This window comes from Oncorhynchus masou, chromosome 29, assembly GCF_036934945.1.
Source record: "Oncorhynchus masou masou isolate Uvic2021 chromosome 29, UVic_Omas_1.1, whole genome shotgun sequence".
Lineage (NCBI taxonomy): Eukaryota > Metazoa > Chordata > Actinopteri > Salmoniformes > Salmonidae > Oncorhynchus > Oncorhynchus masou.
Genome location: NC_088240.1, coordinates 25338216 through 25365746, shown reverse-complemented (window position 1 = coordinate 25365746; position 27531 = coordinate 25338216). Strand labels below are relative to the sequence as shown.

The following is a 27531-nucleotide window of genomic DNA, read 5'->3' as shown; positions in this document are numbered from 1 at the left end:
GATTTTGCGAGTCACTCCCACTCAGATATTACATGAACATGGCATAAATCATGGCAAAATGTGTGGAACGGCAGGGGATATAGCATTAAAACTGTAACTTTTTCTCTCTATCTATGGCAAAATTTGTTGAATCGTATAAAATTGGAAAAACACTTATGTTATGTCATGTTACGTAGTCTTAGAAAAAAAGGTGCGAAGTGTACAGTGGGGCAAAAAAGTATGTAGTCAGCGACCAATTGTGCAAGTTCTCCCACATAAAAAGATGAGAGAGGGCTGTAATTTTCATCATAGGTACACTTCAACTATGACAAACAAAATGAGGGGGGAAAAAATCCAGAAAATCACACTGTAGGATTTTTAATGAAGTTATTTGCAAATTATGGTGGAAAATAAGTATTTGGTCAATAACAAAAGTTTATCTCAATACTTTGTTATATACCCTTTGTTGGCAATGACAGAGGTCAAACGTTTTCTGTAAATCTTCACAAGGTTTTCACACACTGTTGCTGGTATTTTGGCCCATTCCTCCATGCAGATCTCCTCTAAAGCAGTGATTGTTTTGGGGCTGTTGCTGGGCAACACGGACTTTCAACTCCCTCCAAAGATTTTCTATGGGGATGAGATCTGGAGACTGGCTAGGCCACTCCAGGACCTTGAAATGCTTCTTACGAAGCCACTCCTTCGTTGCCCGGGTGGTGTGTTTGGGATCATTGTCATGCTGAAAGACCCAGCCACGTTTCATCTTCAATGCCCTTGCTGATGGAAGGAGGTTTTCACTCAAAATCTCATGATACACGGCCCCATTCATTCTTTCCTTTACACGGATCAGTCGTCCTGGTCCCTTTGCAGAAAAACAGCCCTAAAGCATGATGTTTCCACCCCCATGCTTCACAGTAGGTATGGTGTTCTTTGGATGCAACTCAGCATTCTTTGTCCACCAAACACGACGAGTTGAGTTTTTACCAAAAAGTTCTATTTTGGTTTCATCTGACCATGTGACATTCTCCCAATCTTCTTCTGGATCATCCAAATGCTCTCTAGCAAACTTCAGACGGGCCTGGACATGTACTGGCTTAAGCAGGGGGACACGTCTGGCAATGCAGGATTTGAGTCCCTGGCGGCGTAGTGTGTTACTGATGGTAGGCTTTGTTACTTTGGTCCCAGCTCTCTGCAGGTCATTCACGAGGTCCCCCCGTGTGGTTCTGGGATTTTTGCTCACCGTTCTTGTGATCATTTTGACCCCACGGGGTGAGATCTTGCGTGGAACCCCAGATCGAGGGAGATTATCAGTGGTCTTGTATGTCTTCCATTTCCTAATAATTGCTCCCACAGTTGATTTCTTCAAACCAAGCTGCTTACCTATTGCAGATTCAGTCTTCCCAGCCTGGTGCAGGTCTACAATTTTGTTTCTGGTGTCCTTTGACAGCTCTTTGGTCTTGGCCATAGTGGAGTTTGGAGTGTGACTGTTCGAGGTTGTGGACAGGTGTCTTTTATACTGATAACAAGTTCAAACAGGTGCCATTAATACAGGTAATGAGTGGAGGACAGAGGAGCCTCTTAAAGAAGAAGTTACAGGTCTGTGAGAGCCAGACATCTTGCTTGTTTGTAGGTGACCAAATACTTATTTTCCACCATAATTTGCAAATAAATTCATTAAAAATCCTACAATGTGATTTTTTTCTCATTTTGTCTGTCACAGGCCTCTCTCATCTTTTTAAGTGGGAGAACTTGCAGAATTGGTGGCTGACTAAATACTTTTTTGCCCCACTGTATATCTCGAACCTAAAAAGGTTCTTTGGCTGTCCCCATAGGAAGAACCCTTTTTGGTTCTAGATATAACCCTTTTAGGTTCCATGTAGAGCCCTTTCTACAGAGGGTTCTACATGGAACCAAAAATGGTTCTCCTATGGGGACCGCCGAAGAACCCTTTCGGAACCCTTTTTTCTAAGAGTGAATGTACCCCTTCAAGTAAAGTGTAACCATATTATCATAGGATTAAAATATAATCCTGACATTCAGATCAAAGCACAGTAACTGTATGTGTTTGTGATAATCTCACCACTTGTCTAACAGAGGACATGTAGAAACTATGTATAAAACCAGACAAAGAGATGAGGACAGAGAAAAGAAACAGTGTGAGGTTGAGTGCATGTCTTCCTCTGAGGTACCCAGACCAGAGGCCTGTGGTGTAGAACAGAGGACAGAGTAACACACACACACACAGAGGCTTGGGGTATAGAACAGGCTGAGAGGGTGATTAGGAAGAATACTTAGTCAACAAACAAACAACAAACACCCTAATTATAGAGTGAGAGACTGAATAGAGACTAACCCTGAAGCGGTTGATCAGGTCATATCGGGTGAGCAGTTCGTAGACCAGGAACTTTAATGCGTGTTCACTGCTGGCCTCGTGGAGCACAAACACATCAAAGGACCAGTTATCTACATCCTGTAAACAATCAGATGTCAGGGATGATGACAGCACAGAATTAAATAGAACACACACTGTGTTCTATAATAAAACACATATTGATTATCATCGCTATGAATGTCACAATATGATGTTATGATAAAGTCTAAAATAGCTGTAAAATCAGGTACATCTTGTACAGATGTAATAAAGCCTTTATTCTGCAATGATTATGCATGATATGACAGTTTATCTATTTAATGTTTTAGGATGTCATCATTCCTATCTCAAAGTGTAGCTTGACTGATATCATCATCTTTCATTTCTCATAGGTCTGGTTTCCCGGACACAGATTAAGCAAGACAAGAGATTCCCAAATTAGCAAGATTTTTGTTGTTGTCCAGGACTAGGCTGAATCTGTATCTGGGAAACCAGTCCCTAGTGTATGATGTATAATAGTAATAGGAATCCTATAGTAATATGACATATCAAGCACCTTCAAAGCAGCGATGGCAGCTGGAGGGTACGTCAATCCAGCCATGTTCGATGTCCGCCTGTACATCCTGAAGATAGGTACACAACCATTAGGTGGTTAGACAATAGAACTGTGATGCACCCGGCTGGCAAATCGGGTTGAAATAATGTTATGATGAACACTGCTTGTAATGATTTCATTTCAATGAGTTTTGCCCACTGGGGCAGCTCCTGTACTTGTACTGTGTATACTAAGAAAACTGTACACACAGACAACAAACAACAGCTGATGATTTCAATTGTATTCTTCCTACTATGGTATCAAAATGCTGCAGTCACATAATGCCACAATGCCTCAGTTTTCAACGATTACCAGTAATGGGATCAACAGTAATTTAATTTTTAAAAAGATTAAAGGCTTTTGAGCAGGCATTCTTTGCAGATTACGAATATTTTGGCACTGGACAGACCTGAACCAAAGGCTGGATGTTGAAAGGGGTGAGGGGAGGGATGAGACAGGGCTGTTAAATAAGGCCAAAGAAAGACTGTATTTGGGCTTTGGCAACAACAACAAAGAAAGGTGTGACATGTCGGAAGCCCAGCCAAGTTATCTCTGTTCTTCAAGTGGGCCTTGGTCAAGAGTAGTGCACTATATAGGGAATAGGTTGCAATTTGGGATGCACCCTACATCTAGTTTATAAAAGAGAAGGAGAATCTGCCAGGCTGGGCTTTGACTGTATTCTCTTCTCTCGTCTCCTCTGAGAGTGTTTTCAGTCAGAGACCAGTTCATTTTTCTCAGGGGAATCTGGGCTGAAGAGACCATACTCTCTGACACAGACATATTGTATAACTGTAAAGACAGATCTTACTATGGAATATGGACACACATTTTATAACTCAAATTCTAATGTTGTCCACAAAAGAAGAAACCATCCAAACCTGTTGTTTAACACATTTGAATAATATACTAAGCAATGTACATTCCAACTGTTGAACTGAGAATGCCTGCATTGTGGATTCCATTTTGGAATATTCATTTCAGGAGATGCTGTAGCCTCGTAGTTGCCATGGAAATAAAAGTGAGGCACAGGCCATAGCAACAGCTCTTGAGAAGATTTGAGACACATTGCTGAATATGATGTTTATGTATTCATATTAGTGCCAACTGTAAGTAAGAATTCACTATTGACCATTTTTATTGACTGGCAGAATGACAATTAATACTATTAGACTACAAGCGAAAGCAATTGAGGGAAGCTCATTGCTCAATATTATTTATGTATTCATGTTTGTGCACACTTACTGGAAAGTTTTTTTAAATAACCATTGTTCTAAGGCAGAATGACAGTTACGTGTTTCTTTTAAGAGCAACACAAGAAGTTCTAACAAGAGCTTCTAACAAAAATGTTAATGGTTTGATGGTATGTTTTTTTTTACATAAATGTATCTGCATAGTTATCAATGTAGATAGCCTACTGTAATTCTTTGTTTATTTTCCCATATATCATAAAAGTACATCCTCCAGTACCTCTTGACTGTGGTTTGTTGTGTGTGTGTGTGCATCTGTGTATATGTTTGTACCGCTCGACAAAGATGCCAGCCTGCACGGCATGCACAATGCTCTTGAACCGTGGTTTCTCCTCGGGTCGTCTCCTGACCACGCCCATCTTCCTGGTGAAGGTCGAGGCCAGCCAATCCCGCACCTCCATTGGAACAGAGTCCGTCTGGATGTCACTGAGCTCATCCTCAGTGTCCAGAAGACGCCTGTGAGGGGGAGGGACAAGGGACAAGGGACAGTCAGACTCCAGGTCACTCGGAACACACAAATGTAACAGTCCCATATTACCTGATATTCACCTGTTATATACCTGTAACAGTGTCACATTCCCTGTCATTCACTTTTTACCCATAAGTTGTATAGCTTACATTTCCTGCAAAAGTATGCTAAATGTCACTCACACTAATAGCATGTACTGTCGCTAATAAAAGTGTGATTTGTTTCCATTGCTGACTGTGATGTGATGAGATGAGAGGCCAGGTCTTGTAAATGCCTGTTTACCTGTCCTGGTATGGAGCCCCTGAACCATCATCCTCACTATGTGATCATTCTGAAGGCTGAATGCACTTCTTAAGTGTTAACTGACAGGCTCTCTTTCCATTGCAATTTGTTTAGCTGAGGAAACCACCTTGGTGAATTATTAACCGTAAAACAGATCCTCAGCTGTAATGAGAAGGAAAATGTGGCCAATGAAGGAAAAGGGAGGCAGATATTTTGAATGTTGTGATTTTAGGATGTCAACATTAGGTTAGACGCTAACATAAGGAAATGAGGCTTACGGAATCACGATAAGGGTGCAGGACTTCCTTCTGCAAGTAATTATTCTGAAATTGTAAAACCGGGCTACCGTGAAAATAATTGATCATATATTATGATAATGGAAAATGCAATTACTACGCAAATATGATTCAATCAAAGTCTGCATCCAAAATGCCACCCTATTATTGCACTGATGTAGGGGAAGGGCTCTGCATTGAACCCAAAAAGGTTCTACCTGGAACCAAAAAGACTTCCTCTACGGGGACATCCGAAGAACCCTTTTAGGTTTTTTCTAAGAGTGTAGAAGGTAAATAAGGTGCCATTTGGGGGGGGGGGGGTGAGCTCTGCAATCAGACTACAGGCTATGCAACACCTGCTTATCACTGGAGAGCCCAACTGAGCTGACTCACTCTGCAGTCTGTATCAACAATTACAGCCACAACAACCCAGACTGAGAGGGATGTATGGCTCAGTAAGACTTTAGTTTTATAGTCTCCTCCATTGAGAGATGGAAAACTTCAGACGTGGAGTTTAAGTAATAAAGTATGGAGTGCTCCTTCGAGTAATTGGACGTTCCCCCATGACGGGGGAGACACCCAGAGAGAAGTGAGACATCCAGAGAGAAGTGAGACACCCAGAGAGAACTGAAGGACTTTGATCAGCAGACACAAAGACACAGTTTGCATAGAAAAAGTATATTTTCAAACTGTCTGAGCTAAGGCACCAAAACAGAGTAGTACTGCACTTGTGGTACTCCACTGGTTGTACAGCACTCGATTTGTCAAGGAATTTAATTATCAGAATAGGTTACTATCTATGAGTACCATATTTTATGTGAGTTGTATTTGTGCAGTTATTTCCCATACCTTTAACGGTGCAGAGTGCAAAATGTTTGATGTAGTTATTGAATTGAATTCAGCTGGAATGCACTCACCTGGTTTCATCAATATAGACTGCCTCTAGAACAGAGGCTGCATACTCTATATTCTTCCTCAGATCCACCACATTCACTTCTCCCTTGTCTAGTTGCTTCACCAGGCATCTCAATCTGCAAAGAGGAAGTTGGATTCAAATTTCATCTTCATATATGAGCTCATGAACACTGGATAATACATAGTACACGGAGAACAGTACTGTATGTCGATACAACTTGACAGTCTCTGAGCTGGTCTTGTCAAGTCAAACGTTATTGGTTGCGTACACATATTTTGCAGATGTTATCGCAGGTGCAGCTAAATGCTTATGTTTCACTTCCAACAGTGCAGTAATACCTAACAATACACACAAATCCCCCCACAAATGCAATAAGAAGGAAAGAAATTCCACAAATGAACTTTTAACAAAGACGCACCTGTAATTTGAAATGCATTTCAGGTGACTACCTCGTGAAGCTGGTTGAGAGAATGCCAAGAGTGTACAAAGCTGTCATCAAGGCAAAGGGTGGCTACTTTGAAGATTCTAAAATATTTTTTGATTTGTTTAACACTTTTTTGGTTACTACATGATTCCATATGTGTTATTTTGTAGTTTTGATGCCTTCTATTATTTTACAATGAAGAAAATAGTAAAACATGAAGAAAAACATTTGAATGAGTAGGTGTGTCCAAACTTTTGACTGGAACTGTATATATTACTTACATTTCTTATTTGTTCTTTTTTTGTTTTGTTTTTTGGGGGGGGGGTGTATTGTTTTGCAATATTAGGTATTGCTGCACTGTATATAATGGTGTGAAATAGACAGTATGGACAATACAATTTATAGAAAAGGTGTGTACAACCTTAGTTACAGTGGGTCAAAAAAGTATATCGTCAGCAACCAATTGTGAAAGTTCTCCCACTTAAAAATACGAGAGAGGCCTGTAATTTTCATCACAGGAACACTTCAACTATGACAGACAAAATGAGAAAAAAAATCCTGAAAATCAAATTGTAGGATTTTTTATGAATTTATTTGCAAAATATGGTGGAAAATGAGTATTTGGTCAATAACAAAAGTTTATCTCAATACTTTGTTATATACCCTTTGTTGGCAATGACAGAGGTCAATCGTTTTCTGTAAATCTTCACAAGGTTTTCACACACTGTTGCTGGTATTGTGTGTGTGTGTGTGTGTGTGTGTGTGTGTGTGTGTGTGTGTGTGTGTGTGTGTGTGTGTGTGTGTGTGTGTGTGTGTTAGACATCCAGAGAACTAGCACCACTGAACTACAACCGCCTGATCAACAAAGCCTAGAAAGTCAGTGAAGCCTTTTGTATTGGTCTCATGCAGATCTTTAAATATTTAACAACGGGACTAGTGCATCATTAAAAACAACAGGGGATTGACACTGTGCCATGGCTCGCCTCGGTGGATACACAGACTATCACCAAACACCAGACGCCCAACCAACCCTCAGCAAAATGACTTGGGATGTGTCCCAAATGGCACCCTATTCCCCATATAGTGCACTACATTTGACCAGAGGGCCTGTAGTGCACTATATTGGGGATAGGGGGTGCCATTTGGGATGCAAACCTACTGTAAGATCCCTGCTGCAAGGCAAGACCATAAGAGGAGCATCTGTTTTCAATCTGAGGTGTTATTATGTGAAAATCTGTAACAGAGGAGGATTCAGAAGTATTGAAGTGTCATTGACATGTGGTTTTATATGAACACATAATCCTAAACCCAAGCTGTCAAAACAACAGGATCAACTGACTGAAAGCCAGGATACAATACAGAAAACACACACACACACACACACAATACAGTACGGAAAACAACCAATGCATCTGCATGCAAAGTGAGCAGGAGAAAGCCATTTGCGAAGTGAGCAGAATGTATGTAGTAGAGAGACTGATAAGCCTGGGACTTTATTGTGCCTTTACTGTGGGCTTGTTTGCCTTATCTAGTCATTTTTCTTCCTTCTCTTTAGTCTTTCCTTCTTTTGTCTTCAGAGGGGAAACACAGCAGGATACCACTCTGCCAGTCAAGATGAGTGAGCAAAGTGCCAAGTCTATACTATTCTATCACAGGCAGCAACTTAATTGGAGAGGACAGGCTCATAGAAATGGCTGGAATGGAGTAAATGAAATGGCATTGACATATCAAACACATGGTTTCCTAGTGCTGATACCATTCCATTCACTCCATTCCAGCCATTATTATGATCCGTCCTCCCCTCACCAGCCTCCTGTGTATTATATTTTGGGGCGGCAGGGTAGCCTAGTGGTTAGAGCGTTGGACTAGTAACTGAAAGGTTGCAAGTTCAAACCCCCGAGCTGACAAGGTACAAATCTGTCGTTCTGCCCCTGAACAGGCAGTTAACCCACTGTTCCTAGGCCGTCATTGAAAATAAGAATTTGTTCTTAACTGACTTGCCTAGTAAAATTAAAATTAAAATATTGTGCTCAGTGTTAATTGAAAATCTGACTGACTACTATTGGCAAACTGCCACCCCCAGCATTGGTTTGTTCTGGCATTGGTCTGTAATATCAAAATATTTCAATACATGACTAATGAGGATGCAGAAAGTAAATATTTGCCTTGCATAATCAAGCTGTAGACAGCTGTCTCTTCCACATTGTCAACTGCCTGTGATATTACATCTACTGTTGCATTTAGCCTGATATAGTATCTGGTGCACTTTGGATGAGAGTGAGATGCAGCCAGGGTGAGAGTTGGCAACAGTCCCTCAAAACAACTGTCTCTCCAACTCACTTATCACACATTCAGTAGCAACAGGTTTCCACAGACCAGGGTCTGATTTCAAAAAGTGTCTCAGAGTAGGAGTGCTAGGGCAGGTCCCCCCTGTCTATATAATCATATGTACTATGATCTAAAAGGCTAAACTGATCCTAGATCAGCACACCTATTCTGAAACTCTTTGTGAATATTGTCAAAGACACAGCGTTTAGACTACAGTTTGAAACCACTGAAACCATGGGAATAGTTCATGTGTAGTGGGTGGGGGAATAACAACAGGGCTATTCCCCCACAGCGTTTCCAGCCGTAGGTTTATCAATCATATGACCTTTTCCTCTGTCACTCCCCACAGCACTGGCCTGATGTCTTCCATCTCACACACCCTGGATTAGACCAATCACACAGCAGATAAATATAAATAGTGGCCCTGATTGGTGGATCTATCTGGGTCACAATAATACAACCTTGTCTTTGGAAGCAAGCGAAAATGACTTTTTCATGTGATTTCAGTATGTTTCAGTATAGGTTAGAATATGATAAAAGATTCTGAATAAAGTGGCACTATATTAATAGTTGAAACAGCCACAAAGGTAGCAGTATTTAGATATTTCTTAAGAAATAGAAAAAACATGGACTTTACAATGGTAAAGGGACAAAAGACAGGTCAAACATGTTACAATAAGTTCAGTTGTATAAGCACGTGCCATATCTATCTCAACAACTGGGTTGCTTATCTGAGTTCACATGAGCTCTTGGAAACTTTGTTTGACATTTTGGTCAAGTAGAAAACCTAAGACATCTGGACAACTCTCAGATGATGTTGTACAGTAATAATGTTTTAAACACTCACATACAGATGTAGGATCTTCATTTGATAACTATTTTGATGATGAGAATTTTCCTGTACAGCTGGAAATGCAAACTTGTAGTATTTTCAAGGTTTAAAAAGGCTTCTAAAGTTTGTAATTTCCACTTTAAAATGTCAGACTTGATTTGCCCTAACATGTCAAATGTATCATCCCCTGCAAAAAATGCCCATCAATTATAATGCACATAATAATTCACATTTCCTGTAGCAAACGTGATCAAATTAAGATCCTACAGCTGCAGGATACATCCCAAATTACACCCTATTCCCTACACAGTGCACAACATTTGACCACAGTCCTATGGCACTGGTCAAAAGTAGTGCACTATGTAGGGAATAGGGTTCCATTTGGGACACAACAATAGCCTTATCTTTGCTTTCCAGGACTTCAACTCAGAGCTCAATATAATGAGAAACTAACTTCATGGGTTGACATATATTATCCTGTTACTGTGACTATGAAATAACCATAATACACATTTAGAGTATATTCGTCATAGAACTATATAGACTACAGTGCATACTGTAAGAGGACCCTTACATGCTGACCAGACCTGACATGTCGCGTGCACCAGCGTTGCAAATTAAATTTAGAAATCCATGTTATTCAATTATTGTGCCAACGAGCGTCTGCGACACCAAGGGCTAAAATAGAACTCATTCCTATTTCTGACGCAGATCGCGCTGAAAGTCTTGCCTCTCCCATCTCCTCATTGGTTTATAGAAGCAGGTACCCACGTGCCATCTCCTCATTGGTTATACCCACATGGGTGACTGAAAGACTAACTGTTTTGCCGGTAGTTGTGGTAATACAATGAAAGTTTAGATGCAATCACCATATAAATTAAACGATGAAAAAGCCTGGAAGGAGGAGAGATGACTAGAAACGATTTGTTTGGCCATTTTATGTGTGGATTAATTGTCGGAGTAGAGGTCCTTGTGCATTTCAGGTAAAATAACAACTCAATGTTTATATCCCAGGACAAATTAGCTAGCAACAGCAAGCTAGCTAAATAGGATAAATTAACGTTAGCTAGCAAGTGCTAGCTAAATTGCCATACATGTTTAATGATTTTCGACCTTTCCCCAAATTAATGTCATTAGTTCAGAGTTTGTTTTGATATTTTAACCTGCGTGTCGTGATCGCTTTTGGTGTGGGGGGGCAAAATAAATGTATGCATGATGGCGCACGCGCGCAGCAGGTTTGGGTTCCGTGTTAGGGACCTGTGTGAGGTTTTTAAAGAATGAAAATGAATTAAGTTAACAATTTAAAATAGGCTTTATGTGAAACTGTATCGCTTTCAGGAACTTCTTTCTGAGCTGGGCTTCCAAGAAGTACAAACAAAGGCATAGGGGGATGTCTGATTTTAGCTGCATCCAACTGGACATGTCAGACCTACAAGAGAGCATTTTCCCATGAGTTAACTGTGTCCTCCTCCTTGGAAGGGACTGATGCCGTCACCAGGGCCCAGACTGGGGCCCCAGAGGGCACAATGACAGGGCTGGAATAGAGCTAGGGCACCCTGCCTTGCTCCTCTCTGTCGTCTGCTCTGCCAACCTCTCAGACAGACTGATCCAACATTCCTCACCCCTGAAGATGGCACCCACAGGACTACTTTATGACCCGATAACGACCCGTTTCCAAGAAACAGGGGTGGATGATTGCTACTACATTTCATGTATGAAAAAAGAAAACGTCCAGAAAAAGTCCAGACTCTCTGCAGTATGTTGTCTGACTGAACTAGACTGGTTTTGTGCATCATTTATTTCAACAAATAAACAGATCTGTACCCTGGTGGTGCCACAGGCACACAGAGGCTAAACGAGAATGCTTTTCATGTTGCTAAGAAATCCAAATGGCACCCTATTCCCTATTTAGTGCATTACTTTATGGGGTCATTTGGGATACTACCACTGTGTTTGGCTGGTTGTCTTTAATGGCTCCTCAATAAACTAATTCTCATGCTTTCAGATTGTAAACAACATGGTCTCACAGAGGGGATCTATTGATGGCAATAAAAATAACATCCCTGTATGATACAGGCTATTACCAAAACAGAAATTTAGTCTGTGTAATTTAATGTGTTGATCCATGGAAAAAACGTAATCAAAATGACCTACAGTACATTATACTTTGGAATGTTTTTGCTGTACAATTATTTTTTTTTTTTAATAACACTTTGTAAGGGAAACAAACCAAACTACGATGTAAGCTGGTGAGTTTTACAACCGGCTTACCATTCAAGACTCCATCATTCTGACAAGTGAGTGGTTCCAGCGCTCTTGGTGGCTTTCCAATTCAGACGCTCAAGTTTAAAAAAAAAAGGGTCATTCACTGGCCTATAAACACACTTGGTGGGGACAGGGCCTTGTTGTGTTATGTTAACACTGGTCTGAGCCTGGGCCTACTTTCTGCTTTCTACAGACCTGCAGGCCTCCTAACTGACACTGGGTCTCTCCAATTCAAACATGTTCACGGAACCTCTGGTAAAACCTTGTGACAAAAGAAATCTGGTTTTGATAGTGATATGTTTAACAGTCCTATAGATTTCAGTATAGGGACAGACAGACTCTCTAACTGAAACAGGGACAGTTCAACTCAAACATGTTCACAGGAATGGGGTTTAAAACAAGCTGACAAAATCAATTTACATCCGATGTATGTTGCAGACATGTTGCAAGCCCTAACCATAACCCTTACCATTATTAACCTGTCTCTAACCCTATCCATGCTATATGACATATAGGCTAACTAGTATGTTATAAGTAACATGTCAGTTTGAGGATAATGGTTTATTTCATGTGTAAAAAAAAAAGTAAAAGTAAATTAATTGTCTAATACACCAGATAGCTGCCGTAAAATGTGTTGTTTTACAGGGTCAGCCATAGTAGTACAGCACCCCTGGAGTAAATTAGGGTTAAGTGCCTTGCTCAAGGTCACACTGACAATTTTTTCACCTTGTTGGCTACTATGTCAACTAAAAGACTGAATTACAGTAACACATAGGCAACACATACAATAAACACATTTAAGTTAATAAGATTAGATATAACAAATTGAACAATGTCAAAAAGTATGGGAGTTAAGGCAGGAGAATGGAGGCAGGAGAATGGAGGCAGGAGAATGGAGGTAGAACGGTCAGAGGCGATGGAGAGAGGAGGGAGCATCTATTATGTGACATAAAGCTAGAATAGTTAAATGTCACTATTTTGACATTCTAATGAGACCAGGCAGTTATAACTAAACGAAAAGGTATTTTCTCTGGCTTGCCACATTTTTCATAACTTTATTTTAGATAATATCACCCATATAACACACTTCTGGTTTATTCTGAATTGTAAACTGGCCTCTTGGGTGGTCCATAAATGTCTGTTCACGTCTGTTCTAATCCTAGTTTGGCACAACAGACAGAGACAAAATCCTACACTCTGACCAGTATCTCTGTTGGACATCTCATCCCACAAGTCAACAGAGATTTCAGTTTCTCACAGGGCCAACAGAGGTTCCATAGTCTCACCATCCCTGGTTCCACCTCTGGTTCAGTCGGTGAGACTAGAGGGTAATTACACCAGTCTCCTGGGTGATACATGATAAATCAGACTTCCTCATCTCTCTGTTATCATCCTGTTCTCCCCCTCCCTCCCCCTCCTCCCTCCAGCCCTCCCTCACCTCTGTGTTATCAACCTCCTTTTCTGTTTTGTTCTATTTGTAATGGGAGGGCTAAGACTCCATAAACTCTCATTACATGAAGGATAACCTACTGCAAAGTACACTGTACATCCTGGCAGGTCAAACACCCACACACACAAACAGCAGTTCCCCATAATCCCATTATAGCAGATGACTATTCTGAGGGGTGCTGGCTGTACTGTAAGTTGAAAAGCAGGCCATGGGGTCAGTGGTTTCAGAGTTCACACACACACACACACACACACACACACACACACACACACACACACACACACACACACACACACACACACACACACACACACACACACACACACACACGGCCATATGAAAAACAGATAATGCTCTCTCTGGGGAAAGTCAGAGGCCTCTCTCTCTCAGCTCAAAACCCTCTGTAGTCATCTTTGATGGAGATGGAGAGAGGTCATTTAACTGTTTGCCAGCCATTTTCCTGACAGCTGAGGTGAATTATATCCTAACACTAGACCCGCACACACACACACAGACACACACACACACACACACACCCACACCCACACACACACACACACACACACACACAAGACAGATCTAACTGTGATGGTCAGACTGTAGCCATTTGAGATGGACAGGGAAGTACATTTATGTAGATCATATTTGGCTCGCAATTCCACAGCCACAGCCGAGACTCACAAGAAGTTACAGCTGGCTGCAGAAGTAGGTCAGAAGTTGGCGTTGTTATATACTTTGGTACTTTATTTCCAACCCAGATGATACACAAGGCCTGACGACAAGGGGAAACCAGACAGCTGTTTTCTGTTATACAATAGCAGAGCAAAATGTGCTTCATGTGTGCTAGGTTTAGCACAGGCATAAACCATGATCATCTCAAGTGGAGCCTTAACTGAACTTTTCTAACCACAGAGGGGAAACTATTCGCTCTTCGTCTTTCAAATCTCCAGATAATGATATCAGTCTCAGCTCTGTCCCTGGCTAAATTAAGGAACTAATAACAAACTTAATTCAATAAAATGATCAATGTTGTTTTACAGTTTTGCAGCAAAGGGTGATTTGAAGACCTGCCAAAAAACACTCTATTGTTTTCTCTAATTTTGTGAATTGTGCTGATAAAATAGTTTTAATATGATCTTGGTCAAGCTTATCTACCTTGCTGTTTGAGAGAGTGTCGATCTCCTGGACAGTTTTCTGTAGCTCTGAACCCTACACCCCTTCAGTCCCAGGATGCAGTCACAAAGGGTCACTGCTGTGTGTGTGTGTGTGTGTGTGTGTGTGTGTGTGTGTGTGTGTGTGTGTGTGTGTCCTGACCAACATGTTTGTTTGGTCCCTCTCGTCTCACAGTAAACATCATGCTATTTATTCATTTGGGGCCCATATGGCACCCTACTCCCTTTATGGTGCACTACTTTTATGGTCTCTGGTCAAAGTTAGTGCATTATATAGGGAATAGGGTGCCATTTGGGATACAGACATATTCAGCCATGATGATCCAGTACTGATGTCATGTTGCCCCTCTAGTCCCTATACTCTTCTTGTCTATCCACTGGGAAGTGCAGCCTCGGATGTCAGTTGTTAAACTGTACTATACTCACTTGGCAGAAATCTCAGATCAATTGGTAAACTCTGACTTACCACACCAAAATACCTATTTGCGCCTGTACCGGATGGAACTACAATTGTAATGGCTGTGCTCAATGCAAAGGCACTTACAAATGTAGATCCTTCAAACACCCTCAAACAGGGAAACAGATCCCAATCAAAGGTGTTATCATGTGCTCCACTAAGGCAGTTATTTATCTTATAACTTGTTCTTGTGGTAAAAATGATGTGGGTAAAACAACACCCTGTCTAGGAGAGGGGGTGGTCTTGACAATGTAGTGTTAAAACGAGAGGCTGCCTGGATGTTTAATTTAAAGACCCCCTCTCTCTTGCTCCCTTCAGTGTCAATGTAGACTTTGATCTGAAGCCATTCTTGTGATTACTATCCATTGTAAAATATTTATATTCCTATGTAGCCAAATTGTATCTATGACTGTATGTTATTCATTGATGCTTTTTACATGTTCTATTTATATCTGTAAATCAACCAATGAAATCAAGCCACTCCCAGCCATGATTACAGACACCTGTGTGTGTCCTTTCAAAGTATGTAAACTAGTGACCAGCAGTGTTTGTCAATATACCCTGATGAAGACAGCTCGTCTGTCGAAACGTTGGTTATTCAATTATTGTATCTGAGCTCCTAGAGTCTGCTCCTCTCCTTTTCTTTTTCAGTTGTAATACTGTAAACAAAAGATAGTGTGCCTCATTTCCAGTCGAGAGACATGGCTTGAATCAAAGAGAGAGTGTGTGTGAACATGTGTGTGTGTATATGTGTGTGTGCATGTGTGTATGAGTCAGAAAACAAGTCTTCCCATGCAGACAGTCTTCCCAGCATAATCAAAGCCTGGAAAGGGCTCGGGGGGCTAGTGGAGGATTAGGCCACCATGGGTTGACTAAGGAACATGACAACCCCACAAGACTCCACAAGACCCCACAGGACTCCATGAGACCCACAAGACCCCACAGGACTCCACGGGACCCCATGGGACCCCAGTACTCCACAAGACCCCACAGCAACCCACAGGCCCCACAAGACTTAAGGAAGAGAGTCCCCCTCCATATTATGGGGTCACTAGTTCAGTAAGTGCTCAGGACTCAACAATCCAAGAAACATAAGTGACATCACCACCCAGATACATGACGTAGAAGTATTTGGGAAATTAATGATGTTCTCAAACTAGGACTGGACACCCCCACAGGACCCTGCTGGATCGCCTGCAGTAGATCAAGGAGAAGAAGAAACATCAAAACAATACCACTCAGATTACAGTCTATATGAATTTCCATGGTGGAATCTATTCATAGAGGTGACTTGGGAAATGACATCTTTTTCCAAACTCAGTCCTTACTGACAGAGCAGAGGCATCCTTCCTGAACAATGTGACAACGCCTCCCCTCATAGTCCTGAGAAACACGTACCTTCATTTTGTCAGACTATGTCAGACTCAGCACAGATTAATTCTGAACAATGTGAGAACACTTCCTACCCCTGAGATACAAGTGCTTTAAAACATCTTTAAAACAGCAGTTCATGAAGCGAAGTAGCTGCTAAATATTGATGTGCCCTGACTAACTCTGTAAGAGCAGAGCAGAGAGAGGGACCTGTTACACAGCTGCATTTCTTTACCAGCCCTCTCTCCTTCCCTCCCTCCTTTCCTCCCTCCTCGTTTTACATGCTAAGAAGATATTAGCAACCTGAGTCTAATAACCGTCAGGGCCAATGAACCATGCCACAATGTTCTGCTTTTAATGACCGTCGAACCACAACAGAGACAGACAGGAGTAGTTAGTACACTCCACTTCCTACTCCTTAGAACACACACACACACACACACACACACACACACACACACACACACACACACACACACACACACACACACACACACACGCACACACGCACACACAGATATTGGAGAGTGTGCTATAACAGTGAGAGAGAGCTCTGGGAATTATAATCCAGCCATGAGATAGGACTATGATTACTGCAACAACATAGTAGTAGTTATGCCAACGGAACTGACACAGTCCGGATCATCAGGCAGAAAGAGTAGGCAGGTGAAACAGCCTTTAATATGATCCTTCACACTCGACAGGAGCAGGAGCAAGAGAGAAAAGACAGGCAGATAGGTAGACAGACCACACTAGTAGATTGGTATGATCCTTCACCCTCAACAAGAACAGCACAGGAAAGAGAAGCAGAAGAGAGGCAGGTACAGTAAGTAGAGAGACCGAGTAGTAGTAGTTTCCTGGGGACGGACAGTTGCTCTTTCTGTCTTACCTGAAGACGGGTCTGTGGAGAAGCTTCCTCTTGATCGTGACATACTCTTCCATTTAAAGTGTGAGCCCAGGCTGGGCTGGGTTGGGGATAGGAGCAGGGAGCTCTGTGTGAGGCTGGGCTGTCCCCCAGCTGCTCCTCTCCTTACGTTGCACTGTGCTGCTCTGAGACAACTGGTCCTGCCTGGTCCCTGCTAGTCCCACTAGTCCCTGGTCCTGCCCTCTCTCTCTTTCCCTTTCTCTACTCCCTTTCTCTGCTTTCTCTAAAAGACCAATGAGAAAGGCCATAGAGGACACATCACAGTGTTGCTCTACTAGTCTCAGACAGAGAGGAGGAGAGAACCAGGGGAACAATCCCAAAAGAACCCAAAAGTACCCAAAACAACCACAAACAACCATAAAAAAATCCCAAACAGGTACCTCTGGACTCCTGTGTGTGTGCGTGTGTGTGAGCAATAGAACAGTTCCATCAACAGGAGAGATTTAGAACCCTGCAGCAGCCCCCTTATCACCCAACTTCATCACATACCGAATGTTTGGGGTCTGCTGCCTCAACTTCAAGGCATCCCGTGTGAGCAGATGTTTTTAAACAAGTTGTTAAGCAAATGTTCTATATAGTAATTAATGAAGATGGATAGAGGCTGGTTAGAGGGGCTGGCTAAACATCAAGACATGGTCATTAAATCACAATATGTCTTTTATTTTGCCAGGATGATGTGTGGATGGTGCAATGCAGAGCAAAGTACAGTATAGTAGAGTACAGTACAGTACAGTAGTGTAAAGTACAGTACAGTAAAGTAGTGTAAAGTAGCGTAAAGTACAGTACAGTAGCGTAAAGTACAGTACAGTAGAGTAAGGGAGTTGGGAGTGTGTGTGTCCGTATGTATATGTGTGTGTAGGGAGGACCACAGAGCGGCGGGAGGCCTTGCGGTGCTTTAATCAACAGAAGATATGGTTGTTTAACTTACTGAATGTGAAGTTGAGGCACGCTTTCTCACCCCAACCCAGCTGGAGGAAACTGATGATAAAAATCACCAACACTGGGGATGTTTCCAAATGGCACCCTATTCCCTACATAGTGCAATACATTTGATCAAAGCCCTATGGTCCATGGTCAAATGTAGCGCACTATATAGGGAATGGTGCCATTTGGGACTCTGAGAGGGCCATTCCTCCTGGAGGTGGAAACAAACACTCAAACACTAACAAACACTCAAACACTATCATCTGATGGAAGACAACCATCACACACACACACACACACACACACACACACACACACACACACACACACACACACACACAGAGAGAGAGAGAGAAATATGGGTTTTGGGGTAAAAGCAAGCAACAGTCCAACAAGAAGTCTCAACTTCAGGAAAATACAATAATTGACAAATACATTGTATTGCACAAAATCGGACAAGTTCCAACTAGTCTGTCACTCAAATACTGATTGATTATATTATTTTGACTGTATTCAAAATTAGCTTGACAAACAGAAATGATTATGCCAAAAAATGTAAGTCATTCAAGTGAATCAACTTTACACTACAAACTGAGAACAACGCGGCCATAAACAACACGTACTTTGTCAACAATTCATCAGTCAGTAAATCAACAATATTTCCCACACATATCGAGGTGTTCTAATGAGTGGGTGCGCTTTAAAACAGTTACCTGTCCAAAATTGTAAATCAGTAACGTAACTTTTGGAATACCCAAATTCAGTAACGTAATCTGATTACATTGTGTTACTTTTAGATTTACTTTCCCCTTAAGAGGCATTAGAAGACAAAAATACATAACTGGCAATACATGGATGTTACATTTTACTTTATTGGTTGGTTATGTAGGCTTCTTCTAACCCATTCCTTTCTACTACATATAATAATACAATTAAATATGGAAGTATACATTTGTCAAATTGTTTTACCTGAGCATAACCCCAAAACTAAGGACTTATTAGCCAGCCCTACACTGTTGTTATAATTTTTGTTGTCATGGTGGACTGATTGGGCTCGTTGATTCGAGATGAAAAATAAATGCTGCGCTCATGGAATAGCATGCTTTGAGTACGGAAGTAGCGTAAAGTATAGTACTATTCACTGAAAAGTGCTATTTACATGTGAAGAATTTATGCCATATGCTGCATTTGCTGAAGGCCTATTGTTTACCTTATTGTTGGTGACACTTTGATGTATTGATAATATGCAGCTGTTTAAAGGTCAAATCCACAAATGAAACAATAACAAAACGGCCACACTGCCCCTGTTTTGGTAAAAAGCTGAGGTATGGGCCTGGAGAAATGTAACCACTCTCAGAATTATTGTTTTAACCATGTTAGGAGGCTATACAGTGTTTGTTTGTAAATATTATACATGTAAACATTGGAGAAAAACAAGCTTATATGTTTGGTTCTCATGAAACAATGGATATACAGTACCAGTCAAAAGTTTGGACAAACCTACTCATTCAAGGTTTTTCTTTATTTTTACTATTTTCTACATAGTAGAATATTAGTGAAGACCTCAAAACTATGAAATAACACCTATGAAATCATGTGGTAACCCAAAAATATTTGAGATTCTTCAAAGTATCGCCCCTTTGCCTTGATGACAGCTTTGCACACTCTTGGCATTCTCTCAACCAGCTTCACCTGGAATGCTTCTCCAACAGTCTTGAAGGAGTTCCCACATATGTTGAACACTTGTTAGCTGCTTTTCCTTCACTCTGCGGTCCAACTCATTCCAAACCTTCTCATTTGGGTCGAGGTTGGGTGATTGTGGAGGCCAGGTCATCTGATGCCACACTCCATTACCCTCCTTCTTGGTCTTATAGCCCTAACACAGCCTGGATGTGTGTTGGGTCATTGTCCTGTTGAAAAACAAATGATATCCCCACTAAGCGCAAACCAGATGGGATGGCATATCGCTGTAGAATGCTGTGGTAGCCATGCTGGTTAAGTATGCTTTGAATTCTAAGTAAATCACTAACAGTGTCACCAGCAAAGCACCCCCACACCTCCTCCTCCACGCTTCACGATGGGAATCACACACGTGGAGATCATCCATTTACCTACTCTGCATCTCACAAAGACACAGCGGTTGGAAACGAAAATCTCCAATTTGGACTCATCAGACCAGATTTCCACCGGCCTAATGTCCATTGCTCATGTTTCTTGGCCCAAGCAAGTCTCTCTTTCTTATTGGTGTCCTTTAGCAGAGGTTTCTTGGCAGCAATTTGACCAAGAAGTCCTGATTCACGTAGTCTTTTCTGAACAGTTGATGTTGAGATGTGTCTTACTTGAACTCTGTGAAGCAGTTATTTGGGCTGCAATCTGAGGTGCAGTTAAATCTAATGAATTTATCCTCTGCAGCAGAGGTAACTCTGTGTCTTCCTTTCCTGTGGCGGTCCTCATGAGACCCAGTTTCATCACAGTGCTTGATGGTTTTTGCAACTGTACTTGAAGAAACATTCAAAGTTCTTGAAATTTTCTGCATTGCCTGACCTTCATGTCTTAAATGATGGACTGTCGATTTCTCTTTGCTTATTTGAGCTGTTCTTGCCATAATATGGGCTTGGTCTTTTACCAAGTAGGGCTAACTTCTGTATACTAAATTGTCACAACACAACTGTTTTGCCCAAACGCATTAAGAATGAAAGCAATTCCAGAAATTAACTTTCAACAAGGCACACCTGTTAATAGAAATGCATTCCAGGTGACTACCTCATGAAGCTGGTTGAGAGAATACCATGAGTGTGCAATTGGAGGTGTACATGTGGATGTATTTCAAGGCCTACCTTCAAACTCAGTGCCTCTTTGCTTGACATCATGTGAGAATCAAAAGGAATCAGCCAAGAACTCAGAAAAAAAAGTGTAGACCTCCACAAGTCTGGTTCAGCCTTTCCAAACGCCTGAAGGTACCACGTTCAGCTGTACAAACAATTGTACGCAAGTATAAACACCATGGGACCACACAGCCGTCATACCGCTCAGGAAGGAGACGCGTTCTGTCTCCTAGAGATTAACGTATTTTGGTGTGAAAAGTGCAAATCAACAACAGTAAAGGACCTTGTCAATATGCTGGAGGAAACAGGCACAAAGTATCTATATCCACAGTAAAACGAGTCCTATATCAACATAACCTGAAAGGCCGCTCAGCAAGGAAGAAGCCACTGCTCCAAAACCTCCAGAAAAAAAGCCAGACAACAGTTTGCAACTGCACATGGGGACAAAGATTGTACCTTTTGGAGAAATGTCCTCTGGTATGATGAAACAAAAATAGAACTGTTTGGCCATAATGACCATCCTTATATGTTTGGAGGATAAAGGGGAAGGCTTGCAAGCCGAAGAACACCATCCCAATCGTCAAGCACGGGGGTGGCAGCATCATGTTGTGAGGGTGCTTTGCTGCAGGAGGGACTGGTGCACTTCACAAAATAGATGGCATCATGAGGCAGGAAAATTATGTAGATATAGTGAAGCAACATCTCAAGACATCAATCAGGAAGTTCAAATTTGGTCGCTTCCAAACGGACAATGACGCCAAGCATACTTCCAAAGTTGTAGCAAAATGGCTTAAGGACAACAAAGTCAAGGAATTGGAGTAGCCATCACAAAGCCCTGACCTCAATCCTATAGAAAATTTGCAGAACTGAAAAACCATGTGCGAGCAAGGAGGCCTACAAACGTGACTCAGTTACACCAGCTCTGTCAAGAGGAATGGGCCAAAATTCACCCAACTCATTGTAGGAAGCTTGTGGAAGGCTACCCGAAATGTTTGACCCAAATTAAACAATATAAAGGCGATGCTACCAAATGCTAATTGAGTGTATGTTAACTTCTGACCCACTGGGAATGTGATGAAAGCTGAAATAAATAACATAAGCTGAAATAAATAATTCTCTCTACTATTATTCCGACAGTTCACATTCTTAAAATAAAGTGGTGATCCTAACTGATCTAAGAGAGGGAATTTTTACTAGGATTAAATGTCAGCAATTGTGGAAAAATTGAGTTTAAATGTATTTGGCTAACTTCAGGATTCAACTGTATATGAATATAATTTATACATCCAAAAATGGATGTAGCAACTACAGATTTCCCCTTTAAGCCTATCAAAAGTGTGCAAGTTTGAGCATGCGTCCATTAGACCTATAGATATATATTTTTTTATCAGCATGAATTAGATTGAGCAATAAAAGCCCCACTTTTATTCCATAGGCTGGGATCCGGACTATGCAGCTGTTGCAAGAGCATATTTTTACTGGCTGTACACTGGTTTCTAAAATAAGGATTGAAAGGCACCTTAAACTTCTTGAATTCAACCATTATTGGGTTCAAATACACATTTAGATTTGTGAACTGCCATCCACGACAACATAAGGCGCAAATAGCCAAATGAGAGAGCAGCAGCGTGATTCACATAAATGCGCTAGATATCAATAATAAGTTATATCCGTTTAACCGTAGACTACACCCCTGCTGTCATCCTTACCTCCAAGCGTAGATTCAAGTTGGGTAATCCTTGGATGCTGACAGCAGTCCCACCATTGGAAGACATAGCTTGGACTGTAGCCTACAAAAGCCTATTCCTGCTCTTTTCCCGCAGTCCATCAAACACTTTTCGTGTGTCATCATAGTGGTCTCTGTCTTGTGGTCAGAGTCGCTCAGGTGGAACAATCTTAAACTTGCACCTTATTCAAAGCTGATTTGAATGTCATTGAGACAACAGGGAAGTGTCAAATATTTTTTTTTGCAAACATCCTTTCTGAATTTAAAAGTAATCCTTGAAGTAATCTAGTTTTTCAAAAGTATCTGTAATCTGATTACAATATTTTTGCTGGTAACGTAACGGATTAGGGTTACCGTTTTTTGTAATCCTTTACATGTAATCCATTACTCCCCGACCTTGCTATTCAAGCACTACCAAGCCATTTTCCTGTCAGCTTGGATCTAATCATGTCTTCAGCATGAGGAAACACTTGATGAAAGCAGGGGGAAAAGGAAAGCGGTTTCAAAAAAAAGGGGGCAGATGTTAGAGAGATACTGTACTACTCTACTAGGCCTAATAGTCGCAGCAACTGACACTATTTAGCAGGTTATATCAAACTGTAACAGACAGAACATAGTCCAGGCTATACCTGACCTGACACGATATCACGTCACAAAACTTAACAAGATGCAACAAATGTTCACATAATCTTGGAATGCAGAATCAAACTTTGCATGCCCTAGCTAGCTATTTGATTTTACATGTTAACAGTCTGTCATGAGACTATTGTTCCTTTGAAATGACATTGGGTTAGGTTGCTTTGGGTCTTTCAACACAATTGCCTGTTGTCCGGGAGGGAAGGAACTAAGAAACTCACTTCAGCGCTTGACATCAAAGAGTGGAAAATATGTACTGGCACCACAATGACTTATGCAACTCTTCTAAACTTGAAAAACTAAACATGATTGGTTCTGAAAGCAGTGAAACTCTCCATAAATGTTCACTGTTTCAGCTATAATATTATGTTGAAGACACAATTTTGCTATTATAACAATGTCCTACACGTATCTAGTTCATTGTGACAGAGGTGAAATACAATACAGCGTGGAGAGACAACATAAAGACGGTGAAGAGGTTGAATTCAAAGTCATGTTGAAAGGGCGCTACAAACAGTATCATGAATGTAAAGGGTTTACCTTGAAGGCTCACCTCAGCTCAGATGTGTTTCACCTGAGAGTTTAGAATGAATCTTATGAACAGAAGAAGACAAAACCAACAAACAACTAGAGTAGCTGTAAATTGGGTACCCTACCAGTCAGAGCCAAATCAATAGTGAACCCTGGGTACTGGGTATGTTCAGGACGTAAAACAAAAGAGGCACAGTCGGTAGAGCATGGCGCTTGCAACGATTCCCGCTGGGGACACCCATACATAAAAATGAATGCATGCATAACTGTAAGTCACTTTGGATAAAAGCGTCTGCTAAATTGCATATATTCTAATTATGTATTTCTTTATATTAATTGTCATTATAGTTATTACTGCTGTTAGAAACCCAGAACCAAGTAGAATCTCAGTCACGGGTCAGCATTGGGCCTGAGCCAGCCCAATATTGGTGTTGGCTGTGGTACATGGAATACAGGGCTATATTTGGATGCCATTATGGATTGCTTTACCATGCTTTTTCCATTCTCCCATTCTTAAGCGCAAAACATATCCTTTATGGCTTGTTTGAGGATCCAAATAAATCCCAAGTTACAACTTTCTTGATATTGTTTGAAAACCTGTCCAACAAAAAGACAACTGTACCATGTCAGATATAGAGTTGAAATGTATTCAATTTTGAGTTTGCATCCCAATATTACACATCATATACATCACAGAAGACTGAACTATAACAAAACTGGATTTTTGTCACCCGAATATTGTGTGCATGCTGGCCTGCTTGCTACGTTTAATTTGTTTAAAGACACTAAGGACGCTGAGGCACAATCAGTCATTAGCTTTCAAACAAATGATAGAATATAATGTACAATAACATCCACTCCAGTAAGTAATAAAAGCATGTCAGGTCATTGATCATGTGTTTCTAAGGGCCCTAGTGAAATATTCCTGACTGTGTTTCCACTACAGGTGCATCGGGCCTATTCATAACTATCGGTCTAGTACAGCTGAATTATTCCTAAATCCAACTGTGTGTGTGTGTTTGTCTGTGTGTGTGTGTGTGTGTGTGTGTGTGTGTGTGTGTGTGTGTGTGTGTGTGTGTGTGTGTGTGTGTGTGTGTGTGTGTGTGTGTGTGTGTGTGTGTGTGTGTGTGTGTGTGTGTGTGTGTGTGTGTCTGTGTGTGCGTGTGTGTGTCTGTGTGTGTGTGTGTGCGTGCGTGCGTGCGTGTGTGTGTTTGTCTGTGTGTGTGTGCGTGCGTGTGTGTGTTTGTCTGTGTGCGCATGCGTGTGTGCAACAGCTTTAGTCATTTCTTTCCTCCCTGTATCTGACAGACAGACAGGGCCCAGAGCCCACTTTTCTTCTATATCTGTTGACTTTCTGCCAGACCTGGGTTCAAATACTTTTCAAAATATTTCAAATACTTAAAGCATTTGCGCTACCTTGCCCGGAGTGCCAGTTTGTCATTTTAGGACAATTGTATTAGTCCATTAAGTCAGGCAAGCTCAATCGAGCACAGACACAATATTTGAAATTATTTCAAATAGTCTTTAAACCCAGGTATGTTGGCTGGTCTGGTGTTCCTCTCCTTGCCCTGACAAGAGTGAAAGGAAACGGTGCACTACTCTGTAGCTCTGCATTTAGCTCTCACCGTATTTCAATCTGTGTCATGGAAAAAAGGCAGAAAGGCAGAGGCAGAAAAAAGGCAAAAAGGCACCAGAACCCCCCCCCCCCCCCCCCAGAGAAAAACAAACACCAGATAGCTGCAGTGAAATATGTTGTTTTACAGGGCCAGCCATAGTAGTACAGCACCCCTGGAGTGAATTAGGGTTAAGTGCCTTGCTCGATGGCACATCAATCCATTTTTCACCCTTGGTAATTGAACCAACAACCTTTTGGTTACTGGCCCAACGCTCTAAACACCAGACTACCTGTCGCCCCAATTCTGCTATTAGCATGTGATTGTGATAACTCTGTTAGCCCTGTGCTGCTATAAGGATTTTCAGTATGGCAGTATGTGAAGTGGAGTAACACTTTCAACTGTTAAGTCTTGTACTAGCTTTACACACGCAGCCTGTCTTTCCTGGATTCAGTGTGTGTTGAACAAGTAATAACTGTAGAGTGAATCTCCACGATGAAAGTGCTCTCATCCGGAACTTGTGTATGCTTAATTGATCTAGTCCAGAGCACTATGTGTCAACCTCAAGCCACAGACTACTACGATGTCCCATAGATGACACGTCACATGCTGCTATAGCAACAACAAATTGGAATGCGTTGTCTCTCCATTAGATCAAAATGGGTTCAATTACCTGTATAGACAGTTTGGTTGTTTAGCAACAAAACCAATGGGTGAGAACTATGGGGCAAAACAGACAAGGTTGGCTTAGACTGTTGACAACATATTTAAACTTTTTTTTTTTGATGCCATATTAGCCTAGACGTGACATCAGTCAAAACACCTCAAAACAAGACATGGTATCAAGAACAAGATAAAACTAGCTAAAACGAGCCACTTACGATTCCCCCGTGGCAGCATCTTGTCATTGTTGCAAGCCATCTGGCCATCCAGAATCACAACACACACAGACTTCTGCCACATTGAAGCACACGCATCGTTTTCGTGCCGTTATCAGCTAACCTGTCTATATATCCAACAAAAACACCACACAACACCACACAACAAGCAAATGTCTATGGAAATGTAATAACCTGACAAACAGATAGCTATTTAAAATCATATAACTAAATCTGGATGCTTGGTTGTTAACTGAAATCAGAGGGAACCTGAGGTACTGTACGTGACACAGATTGAATGTAGAGGAATTGGAATTGGTAATTGCATTGCAACACTTTCATTCAGTGGCAGAATTGGTTCTAAGGAAGCATGGTGCTGCAGGGTCTGATCTAATCAAGAGGAGACGAGAGAGGAGCAGACAGGCAGTTCTGTTCAGAATAGACAGCCAACATCAGGGGATTATAAACAAAGAATAAGAGTGACACAAAAGCAAGGACATGATATTCACTAGTGATTGCCTTTTATTGTTCAGACATTCTTGTATTTATGGTTAAACATGGGTCCTATACATCCCCTATATCAACAGGCTGATTGTCTCTGTCCATATACATTAGGACACTGACTTATTTTCAGTGGTGTGGCAACCTGCCAACCACATAGTGTATGCGTATAGAGTAGGGTTGGGAGGTATACTGTACAGTATATACTATATCCTGGGTATTTTGAAAAAAACGTTATGATTTTCTAATACCATCAATACAGGTTTTTTTTAATAAATGTGAATATTTGTACTTTTGAAATAAATACCTGCAGTCAACTTGTGCACTGGCAATAGATAAAGCAGATTTTGTTCATTATTTTTCATTATGAAGTTTACCGGTACTAGCTTTCCAAAACAGTTGTTTGAGCCAGTCACATGTGAAGCACAACGAACAAAACTGGAGATTTGTGAGCTGAGTCACTCCTGCAGCACAATTTAAGTGAGGTGATCAAGTTACATTGCATGAAATTCACTAGTAATGTTTGCCAGTTATATATC

General features: G+C 41.3%; 1 protein-coding gene across 1 annotated transcript in view; it reads right to left on the bottom strand.

Annotated features, from left to right (window-relative positions):
- The window catches only part of LOC135519259 (dual specificity calcium/calmodulin-dependent 3',5'-cyclic nucleotide phosphodiesterase 1A-like), a 62526-nt gene that overhangs the window by 20036 nt on the left and 14959 nt on the right, over nt 1–27531 (bottom strand). Inside the window, exons 3-6 of the mRNA XM_064944394.1 lie at nt 6136–6249; nt 4466–4648; nt 2907–2973; nt 2333–2449 (exon numbers count right to left, since the gene is read on the bottom strand). Coding sequence (XP_064800466.1) covers nt 2333–2449; nt 2907–2973; nt 4466–4648; nt 6136–6249 — 481 coding nt within the window. The remainder of the gene's footprint in view (nt 1–2332; nt 2450–2906; nt 2974–4465; nt 4649–6135; nt 6250–27531) is intronic.